Source organism: Dermacentor andersoni, chromosome 8 (assembly GCF_023375885.2).
Source record: "Dermacentor andersoni chromosome 8, qqDerAnde1_hic_scaffold, whole genome shotgun sequence".
Taxonomy (NCBI): Eukaryota; Metazoa; Arthropoda; class Arachnida; order Ixodida; family Ixodidae; genus Dermacentor; species Dermacentor andersoni.
In genome coordinates this window covers 126,347,603-126,374,233 of record NC_092821.1, presented here as the reverse complement: position 1 = coordinate 126,374,233, position 26,631 = coordinate 126,347,603, and the positions used below count along the sequence as shown (strand labels likewise).

At 47.3% G+C, this 26,631-nt stretch overlaps 2 protein-coding genes across 2 annotated transcripts in view; one reads left to right on the top strand and one right to left on the bottom strand.

The window, feature by feature from the left end:
• Positions 1-9,465, top strand: part of LOC126525570 (uncharacterized) — a 59,652-nt gene extending 50,187 nt beyond the window's left edge. The window contains exons 2-5 of the mRNA XM_050173498.3: positions 158-1,649; positions 2,250-2,327; positions 2,946-3,083; positions 7,031-9,465. Of these exons, the coding sequence (XP_050029455.1) occupies positions 1,286-1,649; positions 2,250-2,327; positions 2,946-3,083; positions 7,031-7,263 (813 nt within the window). The 5' untranslated portion in view covers positions 158-1,285 and the 3' untranslated portion in view covers positions 7,264-9,465. The remainder of the gene's footprint in view (positions 1-157; positions 1,650-2,249; positions 2,328-2,945; positions 3,084-7,030) is intronic.
• Positions 9,466-11,546: 2,081 nt separating this feature from the next.
• Positions 11,547-26,631, bottom strand: part of stg1 (stargazin-like protein) — a 76,237-nt gene continuing 61,152 nt past the window's right edge. Inside the window, exon 4 of the mRNA XM_050173493.3 lies at positions 11,547-26,563. Coding sequence (XP_050029450.1) covers positions 25,899-26,563 — 665 coding nt within the window. The 3' untranslated portion in view covers positions 11,547-25,898. The remainder of the gene's footprint in view (positions 26,564-26,631) is intronic.

Below are 26,631 nucleotides of genomic sequence, written 5' to 3'. Positions count from 1 at the left end.
GAATGGGAAGAACCATAAATTTTATGGACACTGCAGCTGCAGTGGGATAAAACGTTTTCGTTTAAGTGGCACAGGTCTTCCTAGGTCTCTTAGTGTTTATTGTTATATATATATTTTAGAGGTACACTAACATATCCTGCAATTTTCTTATATGCAGGATGGCGTAAATCTGGCGCTTTGGAACTGCTTCAGCAACGAGGCTTCTTGAGAAGCAAGACAACGGCTTGCGCACCGGACCAATTCTGTTGTCACCGATGGACTATGCCCATGTGGGCGTATCTATAGATTTCACTTCGTCGTAGCCATCTTTCTTGGCACTCAAAGCACCTGATGCCCGTCGAGAAGGCCTCTTGATGCCCTACGGAGAACCTCTCGGAAATCTCAGTAGAACTGCAGCGAGAGATTTTGTCATGAGCCTGTCACATCTTTCATATCCACCACCTGGTGTAAGCTGTCGCCGTTTCAAGGTTGCCCAGGACGGCGACATTGACCAGTGAAGGTTCAGCTTTCTGATTTACTATTTTTGTATGTGCTAAAAGGCTTCACAAAGCTAGTGCTGTTAAGCGTTGCTAACTTGGCGCATCAAGGTCTTGCTGCGGCTTGAGCCCCTGCTTAAGTGCCATGCAAGCCTTTCACATTACCAGGTGCACTGAGGATATACGTTTTTGAAGGTAGTATAAGCAGAAATTTGTTATTTAGACTGTAGCTTGTAGTGCAAATAGCTTTGTTCTCGTGAACTTGTCACAGCAGGGGTAAATGTCCTACCGTCTGTTCCTTCCTTAGGGGACGGCTGTCGGGTGGTTGGCGTAGCTGTGTTTGCGATTTTATCGTCCTTTGTGGCCAATGAAATCTTATTTTGTCGCAAATACTTTGTATTTTACTGCCTTCTGTATTGTTCAGTAACCACTTTCGACTACACCAGCAAACTCTCACGGTCTTGGTGACGTGCTACTTCGGTGAATGCGACTACGCCGCCATCTGCAGAAATACAGACACTGACAGCTGATCACCGTTAATGGCACGTGCTTCACCTTGCTCATCGAGAGCCGTCCAACACGAGGAGTTAACTCGCAGCACGTCCACTGCCGTCGTTAGAGCTAACGTGCCTTTCTGAACTTGTTATGTGTAGTCTACCCTGTCGTGCCGTCTCCTTGTGACGTCTGGTGGGTGTGTGGTCTGCTTGTGTCGTCTTACGGTTTTCGTCGTCTGGTAGTCACATTGCGTGTGTCGTCTCACGGTATCGTGGTCTGCTGTCTGCGCGGGCTGCCTTTATCGTCTGTGAATCATGGGTTCCTCAAAGAAGTCGAGGACCAGCTCCAAGAGCAGCAAGAGCAAAACCGGCAGCCGCCGGTCGAAACGCGAGCGCCGATTTCAGGAGGCCGCGGCAGGACCGGAAGAGGATCCCAAGGCGGTGCTACAGAGCGAGCGGCGCGCCCTCCTGTGGGCCACTCTGGCCGCCATGCTGGGCTTCTTCCTGTGGATCATCTGCATCGGCACCGAACAATGGGTCACCGTAGTGGCGCCCGAGTCAGGCCCCGTGTACGTGAACCGCACCAAGAGTTTCTTCCTGTACGCCAACATGGGTCTCTTCCGGATGTGCCGGACCACTGCGCCAGCCATGCCCAATGGGAAACCCGGAGCTGAACAGAGTGAGCGAATCAATGATACCAAATTGGAGGTTTCCGCGTTAAGATTTGTCGGATTTTCGTGGCGGTTAGCTTGAGCTGCTACAGTGAACCCTACGCCCCACTTAATTCTACGCTTCCTGCATACTCCACGTTTACTGATATTTTTTTGTTAATGAAGACGTTTGTAGAATACATTCCTGCCTGCCAGGTAGGCGCTGCCTTGGGGAGGAGACAACTTGTCTCGGCATGGCGACCTCCACCATTCCATGTGAACGAAGGCTACCGCGCATTGATTGATTGATTGTTTATTGGTTTATCTCAATACATGGGATCTAATTAACCTAACATGACATAACACAACTTGTTCTAACTTAAGTTACCCTAGGCCAACCGGACGCACCCGAACTTAACCTAGCCTACCGAAACCCGACTTAAGCTAAACAAACTGAACCCAACCCAAAGCCACCTAAGCTAACCTAAGCTAGCCTAGCATAACCGCTGTGGACAAGTGTGCTTAGGGTTGAACATGTATTTTAGCTCCCGCTAAGCTGAAAATTAGTCCGGGCTTATTTCTCTGGAGGAATTTATTTTAAGCCCCCTCCCCTCCTTTAAATCATGCAGGCTCCTGTTCCTTCTTCAGCGTGTTCCCGTCGGAGGAAGCTATCCGACATGACATGGAGATTGACCGCACAATTCTTGGTAGGTGATTTTATCTAGTTTTTAAACGGTGATGCCATCTTTACATGTAAACACACCAACATAGGCTCTTTTGTGGCTAATGATGATAATGTTGCTCAGTAAAAGGAATGAACATAAAGAAAGTAAGCACCTTTAGAACAGCTATTTAGTCGACAACTACTCAAGAAGCGTCAGTAATAAAATCACTCAACGGTGTGTACTAAATAGACCTTGCGTTCGAGGAAACGTCAAGTGGATTTTTTTTTCCATTTAAGTGTAAGAAGCAATTTTACGCTAGAGATGCAAGTCAGGTGTTTGCCTTTACAATGACACACTGTGAGCATTTATTTATGTGCGCAGGGAAACTATGCGTGCTTTTTTAATGCTAAATCAGGCGCTTCTTTTTTAACCTTAAGTTCTAAATGACCGCCTGTGGCAGATAATATATTTATAGTCCTTGAGCTTCATTACTGGAAGATGAGTACATTACATGTACGAGAAATTGAAGTGCACTATAGCAATAACAAAGGGGTATAAATACGCAAATGCGTGCCGGCCAGGAAAGCTGGTCTGCGGCATCCCTTGTGTCCGAAAAATGACTGTCCTGCTTCTGCGTGCGTGTGGGCCCCACCATCGCAGAGTACACCCGCTCGGAGGTGGCCTTCTGCACCCTGAGCCTCGTCATGCTGCTCATGGGCATCGGGTTCTCTGTGTACACCTTCAAGGAGCACCGGTACATGTTCAAGAGGCTCGCAGGAGGGGTGCACTTCATCAGCGGTGAGACGGCACCACCGACCTCTCTGCTCTATATTATTTTCTCTATTCCCTTTGCGGCACTGTCTCACCATGCTACGCCACTAACACATGCTTGAGCACTCAACTGCTGGATCGCTCATTAACTCGCTCAACCCACTCGCCCAACCCACTCAACCAACCCACTCAATCGCGACCCACTCAATCACGACCCACTCAATCACGACCCACTCACCCGACCCACTCATACCTCAACCGAGCAACGACAGTAACATCATTTTCTGAGCCTACTGGTAATCTTGTCTTATGTACAGTTGACTCGCTCGTTTCTTCTTTTCATTCTCGCGTTTCTACTCAGCTAAAGTAAATTAAATTATATTCTGAGTTTTACGTGCAAAAACCGTGATCTGATTATGAGGCATGTCATATTGAGGTGCTTAGGGTTAATTTCGACCACCTAGGGTTCTTTAACGTGCACCCAGGTCTAAATACAAAAGCGTGTTTGCATTTCGCCCGATCGAAATGCGGCCGCCGCGACCTGATCGAACCCACGACCTCGAGCTTAGCATCGCAGTGCCATAGCCACTGAGCTACCGCGGATGGTTCTTAGCTAACCTCCGCTTTTGCATATTTACGCAGATGCTTAATATTAATTAATGGCTTCCCACATCAGAACAATAAATGTGGAGGAGAGGGTATATATTTTAACAAGGAGCAATCTAAAATTTGTGCAGCAGAAAGAAGGAGAAGGAAGAAGCCTTGGAAAGTAAGAAAGTACAATCAGAAAAAGAAACATGTCAAATTTTAAGGACGAAACCCTTGCTGAAGGTAGATAAACAGGGATATCTTTATCCAGGAAAACACGTCTAGCACAAGAGAAGAAAGTATCAAGCTGTTTCCTAAAGATTGAAGCCTCTCGAATGCTTGATACATTTGCAGGAAGATTATTCCATAATACTACGGAACGCATCAATTCTGCCTTATCAATAATCACAGTCACAGATTCGATAGTTCGTTCGCAAACTTGCTCATCGCTGCCACGAAACCATCTAAACCCCCTGTCGACTTACCAACTCCTTCTGCAGTTATTCTTCTGTGGTTGCTTGCCAACGCTTGCCATAAATGGTTAGTTCAGCCTCAACACAGATCGAAGCTGAAAACGTCATAAACAAAATGTTTACAAAGTCTTACTGCTAGAGCAATAGACGTGTCCGCTTCGAAGAACGTTGTCGTAAGTAGCACCCATTCGCTATGCGAGTGACACAACGCAAGACTGTCTCAATTTCTTTGTTTATTTGGACATACAAAGGCTGGGATGAAGGGGCTAAAAGCAGATTCAATTGCCTGACGAGGGCCCCACTACCCGTTTATTGAATACAACTACACATAAAAAAATACACTGATAAGGACATTAAAAATAATGATCATAGGGCCATAGCAAATGGAAACTCAACATACAACTTACATACAACTTGGTTATACTAGTGAATGTGAAACAGAGAACAATATTTCTGATAAAGAACAGCACTAACAATTCGTAAAATCCTGCACGCAATGAACAAGGATAAGAGCAGCTAAAATGACCGCACCAATATACCAGCAGCCAAAACAGTGTTCCTCTAAATAATTAATGAGATCTGAAACATATGGCGTTCGCGGGAAAAATAACACACTAATGGAACACAGGAACAACGACGAGAGGAACGCAGACAAGACAGGAAGGCCGCTGTCACGTTTTCTTTTGTGTTTTTCCCCAGAAGCGCTCGATATGCGTACGATAAATAAATACCAACTAGCCTAGCTTTCTGCGAAAATCGAGAGAAAATCCTTAACTATTTCTTTGAGATCACAGTAGTACGGCCCCAAGATCCCTTGTATGAAAATTTTGCCCTCTCAGAAAAATGTGCGCCATTTGGAGCTTACGTTGTCCCTAAAGAATAATCGTCATCTATGTTAGCTCCCAGTACTCTCAAGTCAGGAACGGCATACGCGTAGGAGTGTGACAGATTTCCTGACGGGGAAGTTGCGAGAGCAGGGTGTTGAATAAATGTTAAAGCAAGCAAATACACGTAGATATATGACGACGCTGTTCGGGGGCAAGATAAGCCCGAAACTGTGTAAAATGTTTTTAGACTAGAACGCTATCACAGAAGACACAGTGCCTGTGCTTCGAGGCTGCGACGCACGGATCCCTGCCTCTTTCGCTGCCGCAGCGAAAGAGAAAGCGACAGCGAGAATTGGCACTCGTCCAGTACACGTGGTTGGCCTCGAATGATGCCAGGCCGCGTTTGCTCGGAACCACTCGGCAGCGGTGTCGTCCCGAGGCATTGACAAATACTCCACGCAGAGAGTCCACGGCACTTTGGCCGGTGATTTCGCTGCCCCGGTGTCCATCTGTGGCGAGGAAGCCGGAGGGACGAATTCTGTATTTCCTTCTTTTTTTCTCGTCTGTGGACAACGTCCTGTCCCCATGAGGAAGAGAAATACATGTACATGTAGGTACGTCGACATTAAACTGACCATACTGCTTGAGAGACAGACAGAGAGAGAGAGAGAGAGAGAGAGAGAGAGAGAGGCAAGGCAGGGAGGTTAACCAGACGCACTTCCAGTTTGCTACCCTGCACTGGGGAAAGGGTACATGGATGAAAAGAGAGAGACAGGAGATTGAGAGGGCACAGTTTCGCGCACATTTGAAGGTTCGCAATGAGTCTATACTGCTTGAAGGGCTCGACATTTCAACTGGAGTGAGAGAAGCGAAAAAGTATGACTGGCACGCGCACACGCACGCACCGTACAGTCGGACCCGCCCTGGTGGCCTAATTAGCGGCTGCAGCGTTGCGCTGCTAGGCACGAGGTCACGGGATCAAATCCCGGTGGTGGCGGCGGCCGCATTTTGATGGGAGCGAAATGCAATAACGCCCGTGTCCCGTAAAATAGAGGCACGTTAAAGACGGCGTCTTGGAGAAAATTAATCCGGAATACCCCACTACGATTTGCCTCATAATCAGATCGTGGTTTTGGCCCGTAAAACCAAAGAATTTATTTACCTTAATGTAAACCACCCGCCGTGGTTGCTCAGTGGCTATGGTGTTGGGCTGCTGAGCACGAGGTCGCGGGATCGAATCCCGGTCATGGCGGCCGCATTTCGATGGGGGCGAAATGCGAAAACACCCGTGTACTTAGATTTAGGTGCACGTTAAAGAACCCCAGGTGGTCGAAATTTCCGGAGTCCTCCACTACGGCGTGCCTCCTAATCAGAAAGTGGTTTTGGCACGTAAAACCTCATAATTTAATTTAATTTAAACCGTACAGTCGGCGTTAAGTGTTTTCGGAACGCGTGTTCTGTGGAAAATATGAATTTGCGTTGTGCATGAAGATTTTTAATTGAACAAATCAATCTGCCGGTAACACAAACTATTGCAAAATGTAACTCTGAATTCGAGGTTGTGTGGCCCGGCTTCGCGGGCGTTCAACTTTTTTTCCCTCATAATCCTGTGTCCCGTAAACTGTTGACGCTGACTGTGCGCGTGCAGGTACAGAAACAAACCCACGCACGTACACACACACACCACAGATGGTTTGTAGACATTGGCAGGGGTTAAACTCTGCCATTTTTCTTATTTTCCAAGTACTGCTGGGTCTGCACTAAGGAGCGTGACTCGTGTCTGACGATCGCTACTCAGGGTTTCAAGTTCTGTCCAGAGGAAACTTCTGAATAAATAGTTGTAGTTTTGTACGCCAGATTGCCGTGTGGTCGCCGTCGGTTGTGTATATCGCGTTGCGCAGTTCTTCTGGCAGGTGTAAGCTGTGCGCTGCCGCTCGTTTTTCTTGAAGGCAGAGCACTGGGAGAAGTGTTTCTCGTGCCGCGGGTTTAGTTTAGCGGTGAGAGTGCTTATGACGATAGCGTTGCGAGTGATCATGCACACAGCGGCAGCGATGTTGCAATCGCTAACGCTTTTCGCCCATCGCAGCCGGCGTGATGATGGTGGTGATGGAAGTGGAGAACAACTCGGCCACCTACGAGGAGCGCTACCTGACCTCGCGGCTGCCCAAGGGTTGCCGCTGGAACTTTGGCTTCTCCTACTACTTCGCCTGGATCACCTTCGGCATGTACATCGTCATCGGCCTCACCTTTATCGTCTGCTCTCGCAAGCGCAAGGGGCTCCCCGATTTGCACGACGCGCCGCAGATCATCGGGCGGTGACCGTCGAGCCACGTCGTCTGCTCCGAGTTCGCGCATGGCTTGCCGGAAACCTCCGTACGCGGCCGGGTCCCATGGCGTGCTGTTGCTGTCGGCACGCGAAAGCGAGAGCTCATCAAGGACCTCGCTTGCAGTGGAGATGAACGTCGTGCTTGCAAAACACGCCTATTCGGAGTAACGAGGCGTCAGTGATACCAGAGCGTGTAAACGCTGCGGTCTAAAAAAAGAAGAAAGCGCTGACTGTTCAGTCCGTAAGCTTTCGCCTTTCTTGTGGACTTTTCCCACGCGATTTCATCTAGTGCACGCCAACACGTCGCAGAAAGAAATATTTCGTTAATGTTTGTATACAGTGCCAGAAGTATGAAATGGTACTCGCGAGCGCGTGCCCAAGCTCGAGCTGCGGATTGTTTAAATAGCCAAAAACTGTTCGGAAACGCGAAAGCGCGCCCTGTCAAGTTGTGACATAGCAGTTTTACAACCGGCGTTTCCGAACAGGCTGCTCAAAGACATGCTAGTACGTTAGTGACAAACACCGCTATGCTACGACGCAGCAGGCCGTGCCGCTCTCCTGGAGTGGTGCTCTGGACATGGCATTGGTAATTAGCGTCATATTGTAGAATTCACCGTCTTGACTGTTCTGACTGGGTCGTGAGGTTGCTGCCGCTCCTAAACGCCGCCATTGCGGAATAGACGATATGACGGAATTTGACTGTGTCCAGGATTGAAACCTCCGGATGGCGAACAGCCCGCAGAAGTCCACATCTCCCGCTGCGGCAAGTGCTAGTGAGCTCATTTTTCATATAATCATGCTGACTGTACTCCGCAAGAAATGAAACTTCATATAATCGCATTTTTGCCACGCAGTGATTTTCGTCGCTAATTCCGACTGAACTCGCTTTTACCACCATTCTGCGCAATTCCTGTTTCTGCTACTGAAGTGCGCACTTGCGTTCTTGAGTAAATGACGGCAATAGGTGACCAATGGATGGGGTCTCTTGATGTCTCTTTTTTTACAGAAAGCGGAGGGAACTTTGATGCAGACTATTGCGTAACTCACAAGAAAGGCGCAAATTTTGGTGCGACAGATTTTTATCACCCACGAGCTCGTTGTCAGCTCCGGAAGGCAGTGCTTGTCGGCAGTCATGGCTTCTCCCTATGTCAGCCAAAAGCTAACAGTGCCACTGCTGCGGTTAGTGCAGCAATATAGCCATGCCTTTCCGACGCGTTCATGTGGATCATCTTGAAGTGGTCTTGGTATGCGAAACATGCGGCTGTGTTGCTCGTGGCTGTGTCGTGAGCGTTTTCTAAATGCCAGCGCACCCAATAAACGAAGTGTTCGCGGAAGATAAAACAGGTGGTTAAGTAAAAAAAAAAAGTGCTACGATAGCGGAAGGTAGGTGCTGGTTTTAACGCAAAGCTGGAGATATGAGCCTCATCGCACGCCTGTGCAGGCTGTTCGAGTGGAGCGGTAAAGCAAACGACAAGACACGTACACACAGAAGGAGAAAACGCACCGAACTGGGAGGAACAAAAGCGCACACGCATGCACAAACACCCGAACTCAAAGAGGCAAGGCACACGAATGTGCGCACATGCGCACAAACACGCACACACACACGCACACACACACACACACACACACACACACACACGCACACACACACACACACTGGATCGTTTGCGAAATCTCATTGAATCTTTTGCCACACAGGAGACCGAAAGCATTTTTGCTGAGCGGAGATCTATGACGTAGATCCAATACACACCAACAATGTTACACAGCTTGAAGCGCCACTGCACGAATTTAACGCAACGCAGGCGGAAAAGAGGGAAAATATGGTGCCTTCTACGGTCTGCCCATGCTTCCCTCTTTATACTCAGCGGTGATTGTGTATGCTGCCTTTTTAATGATCATAATGTTTCGCTGGTCACCTTGGAGGAAGCACAGAAAGTACCAACAGCCAGTTGTCATAAAACGCCTAATATAAGCCCACATCCAGTGTCACATTTCAACTGGGCTTTTCCGTCAGCGCTAAAGACAATCCTAAACAGCTGTCCACAGCCTGGCTTGCACGTCTATCTTGCCGTGCATCAGCCACGGGATGCACACGTTGGCCTTGTTGAAACAATTACCATTGTCAGAAGGTCTCGTCAGAGGGCTTGATGCAGTCTTTTTTCTTTGAATAAAGTGACTTGTTACTTGTGAAGAAAGACCCCTGATCATTACGCAATGGTGAAAAGGTATACTCTATTATTCTTTTACGCAACCTGTCGCCAAATCCCTAATTCATTACGTACGACGTCGGTGAAAGGACACGCATAGCCTGGCAAGCTGATTAGCAAAACAGCTCACGCCCTGAAGTCATATGACCTCGTACTCGAAGAAGAAAACTCACCTGCGCCGGTACTGGAGCCCAGTAGGTGCCGGGCTTGGGCCCTGGACCATGACAATGACAATGTGAGTACAACTGTTCGGTCCTCTTGGCAAACTGCCATCCTTGTTCGAATACAGGGTAGCTGTACTTTTGCTAAAGGCTCTTCTAGATAAAGCACGTTACTTGCATTCCAGGTATCTATCATGGAAATTGCGTACTCATGGATAAGTACGCTGCGCAGTCACACAGGCGAATTTAGCGACAACTTGAATAAGTGAACGTTGTCGGCGTGCTGCTACACGGGAAAGCAAAGTATTATGTGGAATACATCATATATTTGTAATTTTAGACAATATCTTAAAAATAACAACGTGACAGATTATCGTGACCGAAGACAAGGCAGGATTGCAATATACACCTGAGCGACGCACTGCTCGTTTGGCAGTGAAGTGGTGAGTGCTGAAATGTTGGCGGTTTCCATTGGCTGTTTTCATTTTAAATAGCACAGAAAGGTTCATAGCATTTTCAATTAAAGAAAAAGAGCAGTTAAGGGATTTACTGCTGAACATTCATTGACAATCATATCATTTTTTAATCACTTATAGCTAAGCTACTTACTTTGACACAGCGAATTGAGTGTTGACGAAGCGGCTCGCCTAGTCAGCTCCTTCTTCAGTTAGAGTAACTATTCTATGTGGCAGCCTGCGAGTAACACTAACGGTGAAGTTCTCTCACTCAAAGTTACACTAAGCTTGCCTTTCTGACACGAGTTATAAGACGTGACACGATACAGAGCGCTCCCATGTAAAAATGGGCACCAAAGCAATCATTTTATATGTCCCTTAGCACAACGTGGGTGCGACGCTTCAAGCACTGCTTAGACCTGCCATTGCGCAGACGTTGAGGGCTTTAGCTCGAAATCAACTTCTCATTTTACTATTCAAACGCAGGTGGAGCGTTGGAGTGCTGCAGAAAGACAACTGCTCAACTGATGTGAATGCAACTTGTTGAATTTAAAACAAAGAAAGTCTAATTATGCCGATATATTGGAAGCAGAAGTTTGATTTAAGGAGTTAACTTTTTGCATAGATTGCTAGAAAATGAGTCAATCATAAACCTGGAAGCAATTGCGAAGCTCATAAATTAAGTAATGGGAGCAAAAAGCTTTAGAACCCTATAACTCTTCATCATCAACTTGGACCTCAATTCTTTAGCACGTACATGCTAGAACGTCTAACACGGACCAATGTGTTTTGTTAGTTTTCAGTTTGCGGGAAAGTGTTACATTGTTTGGCTTCACCAAAAGTAATGCTTGCAAATTATTGTTTTAATTAAGCCCTCTATACATAATGTACTAAATTTGTCCACTTTAGATCTAGAAAGAGGTGCAGTTTACAGAATTGGCTTGTTTCTTTTTTATGGAATTGTAAACTTGATGCTTTAGTTGCTGGAATTTCTTGATTTCAGGCTTTCTTTAAAAATTAATAGCCGGATAATTAAACTACTCGAAAATATTGAGATACTTCTTTCTTGCAAATGCAGCAATATTGTTTTTTCTAATGCGGAAGACAATTAAATTCGGTGCTGTGGATATTGGGCAAAAGAATTTCTTCGTTCTTATTCATTTACATACGCGTAGAAACCTTGAGGGCAAAACTTCCTCATAAGTGGGCATTAAGTAGACAAACTAAATTAGTTTAGACTGGTTAAGTGTTCTTTAAAAACTTCACCTTCATTCATTTTGATGAAGAAGGTTAATAGTATAAAAAAGTGAAGGTCAAACTTCGTTTCCTTTTTTTTCTTTTTTTTTTTTGAAGTTCACAATCACAGCGCTGGCACGTCAGTGTGACGCCGTGGGTTTCAAGGTATGGATTTAACGGATTTCAGGGAGAAATGAGACAACCAGAGGCAGAGGTTTTTGTACTTCTTTTCTTTTGTTTTCTTTATAAATAAAACAATACATCAGTCAGTCAGTGAAAGAAGGGTGTTGATCCAAGTCCCCATGAACAACAAACATGCTTAAACCTTGCTCTGTAATAAACGTCCGAGTCGCATCACTGATTTGGCACAACTTCACCAGACTGCATCGACACGCGGGCTGTCCAGACAGGAACGCGTACGACACTGGTGCTGCACTCGAAACGCCTAAAAAGCTTTTGGGATGGTCTTTCCTTATTTTCTATTTTGAAAGGGCCTGAAAAAAAATAAACGGCGAGACGCAAGCAGCTGAACTTTGTAATACCAGTGACGGTCTTCTATGTGCTGCGTCCGTTTAGTGTATAAGCCAAAAAGTCAAACTCACAATGTCAGTTTTCACCAAAGAAAGAAAGAAAGAGAGAAAGAAAGAAAGAAAGAAAGGCTACGGTTATTCTCGGTGTTAATTAAAGGGAGCTCTTGAGTGTTGTATATTCTGCAACGACTAGAAGAGAAAGAACACATGCAAATAAGATAGACTATTAGAGTTCCGATAAAGTAGTTTGTCTCTCTTCATTTCCTGCTTTTTTATATATTTTACTTCATTTCTGTTTCTTCCCTGTCTTTTGCGACGGTCTCTCGTGACGCTGATCGCAGAAGTTAGGCCTGATACGTTTGTCAACTTGGGCGCCGTCTGCTAGTTTCGAGGATCGTGATTCTGAAACTCGTGTTCGCAGCTCAGACGCATGCGTAAAAAGCAGACGATCAGAACACGCACACATTCTCACGTGAACAGCAGGCATACACCACACACACTCTCAGGCACTCACTAATAGTCCTTCTGTTCTTTAGACAAGTGCTCTCGTGCGCCTTTTTTTAAATTGCTTATTCGTACTCTCTGATCAGCCACCGGGAAACGGTCCGCTTCGGCATGAGCATGCACAATAACTTGCACTTATTTTCGCAGTGAAGTGCAGGCTAGAAGTGAGGATTGTAAGAAGGCAGGCTCGCATTTACTTGTATTAAATATACTTGTCAGATTGCTGGTGTGATTTTCTCGCGTCCAGCACATTAGCAACGCAAGAGTAGCAACGTGGTATCAGACAGAGAACCCTTGCAACTACTTTCTCGGGGAAAGTGTAACTTGACAAGTGCTGCAGGTACCGCAAGTGAAACTCTTCAAGAAAAAAAAAAGGAAAAGAAGGTGTTTTCGTTATTACTTTTAGTCTGTTTTAATTATCGATATGTGCTCCACAGAGTTCATGCGGTTAATTTTTCGCCGTCGTTCTCGTCGAACCGAGTTGTGGTCGCACAGAAAACTATTTCGGAGAGATCGAGAGAGCGATTCAGCAATCACCAGTGTCGTCATCTGGTCCCATTGTCTGCATCCGCGATGCGCAGTGAACATACATATATATATTTTAACACGAGGCATGGAGCCACCATACCATTAAAAACTTGGCCGCCAGAAATTGCATTGCTCTCGTTTGACTATGCCGGACAAGTAGTGGGTACTCAGCGAATGCCGAGATTGTTTGATCAGTGTGCATGGCAGTCAAGCGCGTAAAGAGAACTATAACGCCTTCAACCATCGCCAACAAGATCAAAAGGGGATTTAACCATACCGAACTTCAACATAACGCAGCTCTGTAATGGAAGCTACGAGGCGGGCTTCGATCCTGGAAACTGAGCAGACGTAAAGCAGACGTAAAGCACGATCGCGGCCCTGACTTCCAGCGTAGCTTCCACTGCAGTACCACACCACGTATATCCAAAGAGACCATAGTAGCACCCGCACTCATTTTTTCTCCAAGAGCGTAACTGCGCGTGCGTACAAAAAAGACGTCGTCAGCCCAGTTTGCACTCGCACCTTAAAGCGACACAAAAGAGCAATATTAACAAGTTTAAATTGGTAAAGTAATAATTGAAAACTATTTTCAATTGTTTAGTGGAAAAAGGTCGATCACGAATTTTAAAAAATGCAAGCAGAAGTTCTCTTTCTTTTTCTTTGAAGTATCGCCGCAGGAGCCTTAGTGTCGTTACACCAGTTTGAAGTTACAGATTTCAAAGTATTTTCTCGCATGTGGGCCAATTTCAATAGAGTGACAGACTAAAGCATCTCGAACAGGTGAGGTTGAGCCTTGGATTCTTTTGGAATACAATGTGGTCGTTCTTTAGTGGTAAACAACCAATACAGGTGTCTACGCTGTCAAAGAAGTGCATTCCGACGCAGCGAGCTGATGAGAAAACTTCAGGGTGCTTCGCGACCAGTATTTTGCTTTAACGTCTTTTATGGCTCACCAGGCCTCCTCTCGCAATAATGCAGAAGTCGGCATACAGCCTACATTAGCAAGTTACTTTTTTTCCTCTTTAGTGAACATCTACGCAATGCAACCATTATGAATTTACATTTAGTGCCCAGTATGCATTTATTCAATACGAGTCCACCGCCATCGAGTACCGAGTTGGTACTCCCTCTCTTCGCTCCTACGTTATCTGTTTTTGGTTTTCTACAACGCAGGAAGGGCGGGGTCCTTGTTCACACGGTACAATATGTGCGCTGCTGCTAACAAAGGTACATGTTGCGATGCAAGAGGTCAGACCTGTTGGTGTCACAAATGCGCGTGTTGAAGTGACAAAACAATAACTCGCACCCGATAACAGACACGCCGGTGTACAGGCAGCCTCTTGTGTAATGTGTGCAGGAAGGTTAGTGGCGGTCACCTGACCCATTAAAATCGCGGGCGGGCTGACATCGCAGCGATGAGGCGAGGCAACCAGGCGTCTTTTCGCAAACTTTCGTAGCAACGTCAGTTTCAATATGCCGATGACATCGAACATGTGTCGTCGACGAGCGTACAGGCAACCTAAACGGAGTTGCGCTGAACGGAGGAATGTAATGGTTCTCTCTATGGTTTGGGTACTTTAACTTTTCTGTCAACATAAACAAACTGGCACTACCTACACCAATGGATTTGCTAAACGTACTGAAGTAGCAAGTGTTCCCACAAATGCACTGCTTCGTATTTCGTTGCACACCGGGCATCTTCGGAAGGTACGAAATTTCCTTATCGCGAGTCCGTGCTACAGCGCATTACTGCCATGTACGATCACATCTGTCTGTTGGCCGCCGTTACTGCATGCCTGCATGCTAGAACAAAAAGAAATTATGGGGTTTTACGTGCCAAAACCACTTTCTGATTATGAGGCACGCCGTAGTGGAGGACTCCGGAAATTTCGAGCACCTGGGGATCTTTAACGTGCACTTAAATCTAAGTACACGGGTGTTTTCGCATTTCGCCCCCATCGAAATGCGGCCGCCATGGCCGGGATTCGATACCGCGACATCGTTCTCAGCAGCCTAACACCATAGCCAGTGCTAGAACAAAGCAGACGGCCAGTACCATGGGCCTAAATTTAGAATGAGGCAAAGTTCTAGACGCGAGATTAGGCTGTAAGGTAAAGCGAACCTGCACTCAGCGCACGGATTGTATGCACCATACACTGTATGCCACATTGGATTTTTGTTTGTTTGTTTCAGGGAGACAAGCTGAACAAAATACGACCAGTTCGTCACGTTGACAAACCTCAATATTCGACGGTCAAGCTTCTTCCAGCAGTGCAGCTTAAAAATCACGGATGCATATACTGATAAAAATCTATTCAATTCACGATGTCTCATAACGATGTCGAGGAATCGGCAAACGATAACAAGTGTAATCGAACAATAGTTCACTCTCTCGATGTTGAAATACTTATGTGTATGAAAAGTTGCCAGCAACGTTCGGAGATTTTGTGTACCACTGGAATGTTCGAATTCCTGCTTTCTTACGAATATTTATTCTCGAAATGAAATCGGGTGCATCGAGTGTTCCGTACATCTTGAGTCAGTTATTTCATGCTATAAAATGGAACCCTAGTATGCAATGATTCGAATTGTTCTTTCTTGATGACTTAACCATTGCTCGCATACACCTTATGTAAGCGAGTTCAAGTGCATTTGAACGCATTATCCATTATTTTATCAGCGCATAGATCCCAGTCTTGCATTACTGTATCATTTGAGGAACACAACTGGTTGATTTTACATATCAGCGAAGCTCAAATATACCCTATAAAACTTTCAGAGCCACTTTAAGTACGTGCAACTTGCAATTCGTAACCCTTCGTGCAATTTTCCTGTGGTATGACCCTTGGGAAATAAGTTTGCAGCACATATGCAACTCGCACTTTTGTCATGAGTCTCCTTTTACTGGCCCACAAACGCGTACATGTGCTCAAAGCAGGTTTACTCTGCCTTCGCTAGTTGCACACATGGAACACGCCTCTTCACGGTAATCTTATCGCGGCACCGTTCCTGCGTACAAATCGCAGCGCCACGTATGTTGCAGCATCCAACGATCATTTCCACGATGTTAAAAAAAAGGAAAAGTTATTAAAACGTGATGCAGAGCTTTCCTGAGCAGTCAATTGGTTGGGGATGCTTTTAGGATGTTGTGGCTTGGCAAAATAGCTAGAACAACACGGAAACCTACGCGGTTGAACGCTACAGTCGAATTCGCTGGACCTACAGTGCACGTGTTTAGTGAAATGAACAGGTACCTCTGATGATGAACGGTTTAAGGTCAAGTTATGGCTACAGGGGTTGATGTCGGGCTTTCTGTTTGCGCCATTACACCAGCAGGTTCATGGATGGTACGGGCTGATCGCAAGACAATGGACAGAAGGACTACAGGCAAACAAATCGAGACCTTCTTTCTTACATCTGCTACGATAGCACGCGAAAAATGTCATTACCACCAAACCCTACCGCTGCCCCATTCCTAAAAGCCCGCGTTCTCGTAGACGGTGCCTCACACGAAAGCTTAACGTATTCGTTTCAGCGCTGATGATTAAGCCTACTTACCACCTTAAGACGCTTTGGGACCATGTCAGGAAGTTGCCTCTGTTCACGTCGAACGCGCTCACAGTCTTAAGGCAAACACGAAATTTCTGAACTCGAGGTGGCAACTACTCCACTGCGCATTGCTTTCTTCAGAGCAAACATTCTAAGGTCGAGCTAGCACGTACTAAACTGTACAGCAGTCACCGGCACTGACGCTGGTACTTGTCTGGCTTCAACACCATTGAAGGGCAGATGTGCGTCTCAGCTCGCTCGCAGGCTTGCGGAGTATGCGTTCGGGTGCCACATTTTCTGACGATACACTTCATTTTACATTTTTATCAGCCTTCGTTATTGGCTCGGACGCCGCCGCGGATGGCCTACTCGCAGGACAGACGATAAGAAATGAAAAAATAAAGGCATCTTGCCAAAATATGGCGCCTTATGCTCTTCTTCAACGCGGAAGTCGCGTCATAATCTGACACTACGTACCACTTTAGCGGTTCCCGCTGCGAACGCCGCTATAGGTGGCGGCCACGACATCATGTCATGCCATGAGCGGTCGCTTTTGGTGCCCACAATCCGGGAACCGCAGTGCTTTCGAGATTAGTTTGCGTTACGGTACATTCGACTGGTCGCTTTCGAGCGCTCTAGAGCTGCTCCGGCGGAGCGGTTTGCATTCGGCTGTTCGAAATTGAGGGCTCGGAACATATTCGCCCGGTTAGTCCAGAGTGCCGTGCCTCCGCTAAGAGCGCTCGGGTATACGCTCTCACCTTCGAGCTGGGAGCGCCGGTATAGCGCGACCGAGATGCGACAGAATCTCGATCACGTGACCACTCAGATTGCTCGGAGAGAAGCAGAACATTCGGCTGTGGTCAGCTTTCTCCGGTTCCATTCTTGAGGAGGCTCCGCATCGCTGAAAATCGATTTGGAGCACGGTAGCAACCAGTCGAATGTAGTCGTGCGCAATATGACAGGGAACACCGCATTAGCTTTTAGCCAACATTTACTCATGATCTGTGGATTCCAACGTTAGATGGTAATCCGAAACAATATAATTGAGTTTTCTTTCTCGTCAGATAATTAGCCTCACGGAAGACTTTTGTGGGAAACGTGTCTGTCTAGTCACTACAGCCTTCTGAAAGTAAACGGTGCGTTCCCTTTCATGCTGCTCGAAAGTTACCATTAGTCTGAGACAGCCGTCGCCAGGGGCCTGTGATGCGGACAAGACCTATTAAAACGCGGCTTCGTCCGCAGGCAGACGAGTCGTCATCTAAGCAGCCACCGAGTTGAGCCTCGTTCTGGGCCCCCATTGTCGAATTCGCCGTCTTACAAGCTACGCTTGGCTCAGCACGCCTACGCGACCGAAATATTACGGTGCTCAGAAATAGCACCTCCGGTTTCAGACTAGCATCTTTAGCAGAAGAACAGCCGTATATACTCGCCGGCAACTTACTGCATGACGAAGTGAAACTGTGCTTCGAATAATTTTCGTACAATCATGCGGCGGCGAGTGGATGATTGTGGCGGTAACGGCGACGTGACAATTGTCCGAGTCAATGACGAATGGAGCAAAGAATGTGATCGAAATTATTCGCGTCATTTAAAAAAAAGAGAATACGGTACCACAGGAGGTATGCACACGATAAATGAAGTGGCCAACATTAGAAGACAGTACGGAGCTTGAAACTGACCGTATACGTTGGCGGAATCATCGCCGGTGGCGCCATCGTGTTCATGATGAGCGCAATAAAATTGCGCGCAACTGTTACTTCAAATGACCGACTTCGTTTTACTTAGTCGCTGGTGTAAAGCCGTTGTCAAGAACGTAAGCTTCATGAACGTGAGTCGAAGGGTCCGAGGGCAATATCGTCAGCGAAGCTTTGAAGAACATATTTGAGGAGCAGATGCACAAGGGGTGGCCGCTATCGGAGTAACCGCCACATCGTCTGCACTGACTCACTCCCTGCCATGCTCTCACCTAAATTTTTCAGGAAACCCTGGTATCCCACCTCAGGGCCGTCTTGGAGCCATAAGGCACCGGACTAGGTGCGAAACTGAGACACTTATTCCCCCTGTCTCGCCAAAGTATAGCGACTTTTTTCCCCTTCCTCTCGACGTGAACACTCCCGCAGCCACTAACACACATCTGAATTTTTCTGGTTGATCAGAGTGCCCCGATCAAGTTTGATCAAGTTGTCGCCATTATAGCTGATGTTACTCTCTATACCTCCGGTTAATGACAATATTGTGTAAACTATCAGGTCAAAACTGTACGTTTGACTTGGAAATAAAGTAAAATATTAGGAGACAACCTAGACGAAAAAGGGTAAATGGCCCGAATAACGCATTGACCGAGTCCTACAACTTCATTAGTACACGTATAGCTTAGGTCTCGTCTTCCGTCCATTGTCGTACGTCATGCTTTGCCTCCTATAGTCGACATGACGCAAACAGCTCCTTTATTGCACGGCATTGGCTGTAATCACTCTTTCTGATTGAAGCTAGGCGAGTGCGCCAGACACTGTCATCGTATCTGGGTGTGAAAAGCAGAATAAGTTGCGCATATGTGTCGAAAAACAAAAGAAAAGTAGGCGTACCACCTACGTGCATAAAAATTTCGGCATATCCCTACCATGCACAAGAGCACGCGCTATGTCAAGAAGGCGCGCGTAGTTTTTATTTTTTTTTTTTTTTGCACGTCCAAACATAGTTGGTCAAAAATAAACAGGATATGACTAGAACATACTTTATAGTCTAACGTAATATTCGAAAGGAATTGTAAGACGGCAAACTTAATTGCAGTTTTACGACTGCATAGGCCTTGGCACAATTAAAAAAGAAATGCGGCAGAAGGCTTGGCGTATAGCTCTTGATAGGCACCTGACCTAGGAATAACAGAGCCGTCGACGCAGTTTACGGTGAGTTACCTTTGCGCCACAAAACTCCAACCTTTCATTTACCACCCATTTTGCTCCAGCCTGCTTGAGCAACAGAAACTCCTTTTCCTTTGGCAATTTCGCACTTAAATTATGACATCGTGACCGAGTTCCATTCCCTAACTAACAAGAACTTAACTTTTTTTGCTCGTGGCTTTAGCCAGTCATTACTGCCGTTCTAAAACAGCGGCGCTTTCAGTGCACCATTTACTTGGCACTATTCCAGTGTGGCCTGTTCGAGTCGACCAAATGTCCACCTGATGGAAAAAAAAAAACAATACACGTAAGAAACCCGTGCCCCCTGAGCCCAAAGACCTGCGAGGATAATCTTGGCATAGTTTCAACGCGGCTGAATTCTCTTCGCGGCAGAGTGGTTCTGGCCATGTCTGCTGCGCATGCGTGAATCGGAAGAACGCGCTTCAGTCACAGCTGCCTGCTGTGTGAATTTGCTTGAGATCGCACGCGCACTTTTTTTTTCCTCTCGTTCGTGTGTTTATGCAAGACTTGGTTCGTGTTTTGTTGTGTGTTGCGTGTTTTATAAGTGTGACAGACTCTAGGTGCCAGTATACAACCGGGGTAGCTTGCGTTCGCCCAGAGCACGGTTAAATGAAGGCAGGCGCCGGTCGACGAAACAAACCTGCGCGCGCACGTGACCTCGCTTCCACCAGAGGGCGTCGTTGATACAGGAAGTGAAAGAACAGCAGAAAGATAAAAAAAAAATATAACGAGCTTGGTTGCACTAAGCACCTTGCAATCTCGAAAAGGATGCTGCCAAAGTTCATCCATCCCCCTAAAGACCAGAGATAACGGCGATACGTGAGACGTCCTTGTAGTAAAAGTAATGTCAAATGAATGAATGGTCATGAACTTTGAACCGTTTCGGCAGACCTATTTCCAGCGCTGGCACTGAATCCACCAAATCGCGAAACATAACCGAGTGTTTTTGGCGCGAGAACCCAATGGCGAAACTCCTCCTGTTGTTCGTCTAAAGTTTGTTGCATGCGTCATTACTTTCGCGTTATTCAGACCACACCCTCCGGCGTATCACTATACGATGCATGTACACTCCCATAGAAATGCATAGTGCCCGCTGTGCTACTGCAGTGGCGCCGCCTTCGCAAATTTTCGGCAACAGTCGATGATATAGGCTGTGGACAAATTTCGCCGCGTGGTCTGCTGTCCACATGCCACACGAGAACATTGTTGAGACGCTTTGAAAATTCCTATTGCCGCGTTAAGTCCACCCCGCAAACGTTGACAAATGTTTGTAAAAGTGGCGCCCTCTATATAGATTCAGGTGTTGGCGCGTTTTGGGCAACCATTCTAGTCTACAGTACGCAGGAGGGTACGTTTAGGCAAGAACTACGTTGGCGCCGCGGTCGGTACTCATAAGAACTTGGAGCCTCGTAGAAACAGACAACTTTCTTGCGCACTTGTAATACAACGCAGTAAGCCAAAGTCACGCAACGAAAGGAGCTTCATGAACACTCTATAACCACTTAACAACTTGATAGGCCCCGAAGCAGGCGCATCTTAGCTGTAGATTTAAACTTAGCTTTCAGTCAGATTTACGCAGAGTTTCGTGTCCGCCTCTCTTAGTAGTGTAGAGCCTTGTTCCTTTAAAATGAATGAGAACCACAAAAAATTCACTTAATCGTGAAGTAGATGATGTAGTGTTTTTGGCGCAAGAACCCAATTGCGAAAATGCTTATGCTTGTTTAGAGTTTTCTGTACGCGTCATTAGAGTATGCCCAAGCGACTCTGGTATCTGGGACATCACACACCCACAAAGAAATTCTCGAGTAAAAGTTGCGCGCCACTGCTTTCTTTAAGCATTCAAAACAATCAATTTCACAGCAACGAAGGTGGTCAATATTTTGCATGTTTCTTAAACGTGAGCGCCGATGTCAAGGGACGCCGTTATCCCTAGTTATTTATTTATATTCATTACGTATCCTGGTCTCCGACTCATAGCGATTTAGGCAGCATCGTACGCTGCAAGTTCAGCAGAGAAACCCACAAAGAAAACAGAAGCAGGAGGCATAATTTTTCCGGCAGTGCCAAAATGGCAAAGTGATCTCCAGCACTAAGCGGTGAATTACATTTGCTAAACATTTAGAGGGAAGCTCACGCCGTCATTACTATGCCTAAAACGTAGGCTGTGATCATCCTTGAGTGACCCCACAGCAAACGTTCTTACCCCCGTATTCAGAAATGCATCTTAATTTGAAGCCAATGCTTGACTTGATTTAAACGACGCCTGTCATCAATACGCCAGAAGAAACGCAATGAGCGCCTTCGGCGCGTTCGCATCAGGCGTCATTTATATCAAGTCAAGCATGAGCTTCTAGTTAAGTTGCATTTCTGAATACGGAGTTAATGAGAGAGACTGCCTCTCGCGAACGCCGGCGCTCTCTGGTGGCATCAGCGAAGTCGCGTGCGCATGCGCGCGGAAAGTCGTCGCCGCGACAAGCACTCAGCCGACGCACTCCGCGAAGAACTCAGCCAACGAGGTGAAATGAACATCGCTAACTTGACTAACCATACAACAAACAAGTGTGTCTCGTCAACTATCATATAACGGTATGAATGGTTACACAAGCGAAAAATTGAACGCTCTTCGGTATAGTTTTAAGCTAAAACCTTCCTGAAGATCGAGAGGATATATAACCCTGGTCATGTTTTGAGCCACCGCGTGTTTCGTCTGGTTGAAATGTTCTCGTCGACGCGCTCTCTCTTCGTGGCGCTGCCGGCACAAAGCGATGCCTGTGATTGGTCGTCGACAGAGTCACGTGCACCGGAAGCAGGGGTAGGTGCCCCCCGCTTTCCGAAACACCACTTCCGGCCAGCCTGGCCGTACAGCCGCGGTGTGTGTTGTGTTTGTCTTGGCACTCGTGCAAAGAAAAAAAAAGGGGATGGGTGGCGAAGAGAGAAAGACAACTCAGTCACCTGTGCACACGACACGTGATAAGAACAAAAAGTTCACACAGGAAGGCGTGGCACCAACACTGACGAAAGGACTGGTGAGTGGTATTGGGAGACGGAGGGCGGGACGAGTGCCGTCGAAGCTGCTACGTAGATGAGATACGTCGGTGTCGAGCGCCGCTACGTCGGCTTGGTATCACTCGCACATCCAAAAGCACACAGGGTGAAGAAAAAGAGAAGAGACACAAAAGAACACACGCACTGACACACGTAAGAGTCCGTAGGGAGCGTGGCTTCGGTGACGTAATGGGGCCGCTCTCCCGAACGAAGTGCGTGTAGGGGGCGGCGGTCTTCGCGGTGATATGCTCGTAGGCAGCAACACAGGGCTGATGACAGCCGGCGCCATGTCTGGTCGATTACGTCACTTCCGCAAGTCCAACTGCGTCACTTACGCCCAGCCAGCTAGGGCAGACCGCAGTTCACCACTCCGTGGAATAGAGGGCACTTCGAAGTGCCAAACCGGTGTCATGCAGCGGTTTCAGAAACAAACCACCGGCACGCGCGAATTGCATTATACAAAGTTTCTCCACTTGAACAATTCGATGATGCTTGTGAAAGGAGTCTCTTTGAAAGTGTTAAGATACAAAGATGTCGCGACGATCAAACGTCGACTTGCCGCTTCAGTCCACCACCTCGGCGCACGACAGTGTCGCGCGCACTACTAAGACTTGCTTTTTTTTTATTTTTTGAGCCGAGGTGCTGCGTCGACACACGCGTTCTTGTCGCTCCTCTGTGTTAGGGCAGTTGAAAAGCCTACGCGATATCTATCCAGATGAAACTCTCTCCCGCGCAAGGAGAACATGTACTCTCAATGCCCGCGAGATGGCGCATACGAAAAGGCCATTCCGGGACAACAACGTGCAGTAGTGTCCTGTAACCGACCCCATTATTCGGTGTCTGGTGCTTCATTATGAACGGCGGCTTGCCATAGATGAAACCTGAGTGAGTATCAGTTTGTAGCTATTCAAAATTACTCAAATAAAAGCAGTAACGTGACAGAATGGAATTTCTTTCCTGGTATTGTACTTCGTCAATCTTCAACTTCGAGTGCACGGGTATAAATTGTTTACTAACTGATCGAATTGTGCCAAATATGTCGGATACGGGACACTACTGAACGCGTTGATGACTTTAAAAACCTACTACCACGGATGAAAACAATATCAATGTAATAAAGACGGTTCACTGGTGCCTGAGTATGAGATCTGTGCTTTAAGCATCAGTGCTTACGTAATCCCTTCGGTGGGGTTTACTTAGTCAAGGAGGGAATCGTGATTTGTAAACTAAGCAGGAATATTGATACCAGTGGTGATTGATACCTGGGATGAGTATAAGCAGTTTTAGAACGGGCTGAACATTTGTCTCACGTAAGGGCTGCTTGCAGAGATTGAGGGGAGGAGATCGAAGCCAGCACCACTGTGTCGCGTAAAACCCTGTGATACCAGGACACCGATTCATGCGCCTCGTGCCGCCTTCCCACGGCCATGTGGTGAGCGATGCCGCGTAGATGAATAGCTGAAGGGAATAAAAATGATTTGGAGCGAGAAGTCCAAGTTCGAGTGCCCTCAAGTTCTACGTACGTCACCCTTTCCGGCCAAATTGTGGCTAATTTTCACCGTTGCGGATTAAATCTTCCAGAGTCACCTTTACATCGCTCAATCGTTTCTGCGTGCACCACATGTCGTCTCTCAATCAATGATCACGGTGCTCTAATATGACATATCCAGTTATTTTTTAAACTTAGTGTACCTTAAAATACTAGTTTCGTCAGGACGTGAAGTACTTCGCGCATTCCCGGAGCCAAAATTTCATATGAATTCCTTTAGTCTGCTTCTTCCGAACAGGCGCCAAAAATGTCGTCAGCCTCTGATTTTTCACTCAAATAGGAAGGAGTGGAACAACAGGAAAGGAACGACTCCCAAATCGCGCATCATGAGGCGGCATCTCTGAGAGCTAGTAGCTTACGTAATACATGGGCTTCGAGATCAGATAGTGCAGGTGCGGTCTTTGAGGCCATGTCATGAACCGGAGCCTTGGTCACCCAACATGAGCCTGGGAGGCTCGGCGCCATCCTGTTTTTGATCGCGTTCCCACTGAGCTTTATACTGAGCTAGGAGCTGCTTTCATTTTACTAATTCTTCTTTAAGAACGAACCAACACCTTTTCTCGCGCAGTCGGTCGTTAGTAGGAGCTGTCATCCAGAGTGCAGTCATCTAGTAGATTGCTACGTTCAGCGCGAAGTCAGAAATGCATTTCTTTATGATTCCTGCCATCAGGAAAGAAGGTGTTATTCTTTCTTTCGCAAATAGGGGGTGCGAGTGCCGAAATTTAGTTTCACATACACGATGTTTTTGTGCGGCTCGCTAGGAGAGAGCTTGAACCAGAGTTGGTGGCGTTGCCGTAGTTCCGTAGGTTTGGTGCTTTCTTTTCTTCCTGCGAATTCTCTTTATTTTGAAAGGGCCTAAACTACACGCTACGTTGCTTCCTATTGTGCAAGTTGCAGATATGAGTATCATATCATCAAATGGAATGACTCTCCCTATAGTGACAAAGCCATCAGAATACCTTTCGTGATCGTAGCCGACACAGATGCGGAAATAGTTAGCTTGTGGTTTGATTTGACCGTACATGGGCTTGATAGCACGGTGCTATCTTCGACTAAGTGTTTCCTAACGTCTTATCGCTGTCTTTAATGTCGATAAGAGTACAGCGACGCCGTATACAGCCAGTACGACCATGAGTAGTGCTCCTGGCCGACAGCCAAATCTCGATATGTTAAAGCGCTCCGTTGTGCGTGCCCTGCAAGCGACACAAGGACCTGCGGATGGTGGAACGTGTCCGATGTTCATAATTCATCATGACGACAAGACGGCAGCACCACTTAATTTTATACTCGTCTTGTAACTTACTATCACTGTGTTTGTACAAATCGGCATGATTCTTGTAGCTACTAATACGTCCTCACCACATATGATTCATCGGGCATTGAGCCAAACAAAAGCACATTGGACAGTATGTTTTTCAGTACGTGACTAAATTAGGCACTTGAACCAATATCTGCGTACTCCCCCTCTCTCTCTCTCTCTAAGCACTCACACCCTTGGCAGTTCAGAGCTAAGCCCGGAAAAGTGTTCCCTACCATTTCCTTGAAACGTGAGCCCATTGGACATTCTACACGTAGCATTCTACGATGACTACAAACCAACAGATCATCTGAGCTGAGAGAATTCTGACCACAAGCCTTCCGTGAAGCAATCGCAGGAACTCGTCACGGCGTCGTCTTCATTGGCACCCGGCCTCAACTCTTTCCTCTCCTTCACTGCTAGCGCAGGGGACTCAAGTTTGCTACACACGAGCGTCCATTATTTGCAATACGTGGAGCAGAACGAAGGGTTTTCGATAAACGAGCATCGCCCGCTGTACACAGTGCCGCCTCCGCAACGAAGAGTGAGTGAGTGATTGCTGGTCGTCGTCTTCGAGTCGACAACGATGAGGAGAAAAGAAGACTGACCGCGAGAGCTACACCTACAGCGGGCAACAACCTCAGACCGGCGTGGTCCGGCGCAGCGTCTCGAACGAGAACTCGCGCGAGTACTCGCGCGTCAGGTTGTCGGCCGTGGTGGAGACGGTGTTGCAGGTCGTGTCCCTCGAGAAAGGCGGGAAGTTGTAGTACGACAGGTCCCTCATCGACTCCGACGCCGGCAGGCGCGGTCTGCCGCCGCCTTGCTGGTGGTGCTGGTGGTGGTGAAGCCTCGAGGAGCCCGGAGGCGACGGGGGCTCGAACGCCAGTGAGCTCGGCTCGGAGCCCGTGTGCTGCTGGTGGTAGGAGTGGTGCCTCCGGGCCGACGTGCTCCGGCCGGGCGCCGTGGGAGGCGGGGAAGACGAGTGGGGCAGCAGGCGCTGGCTCGCCGTCGAGGCGTGTCTCTGCAGCGGCTGCTGGTACCGCCGGCAGCCCGGCAGGTGGTCGACGGGCTTGAGCCGGTCGAGCTTCTTCCTCAGCTGCTGCTGGTAGCGGTGGATGCAGAGGAAGATGGAGAAGGTACCCGCCAGCTCGCACGACATGAGCCCCGTTACGGCCAGCAGGAACGAGTAGCCGTAGCTGTAGGTGAACAGGGGTTCCTGGAAGGAAGACTTGGGCCGCAGCTTGGAGCCCACCTCGGCCTTGAAGGTCGAGATGTAGATCACCATGCCCACCAGGATCATGAGCCCTGCGACAGATGGGAACAGTCTCGAGCGACGCACGATGAGCGCATCAGGGCACAACAACCCTTCCGAC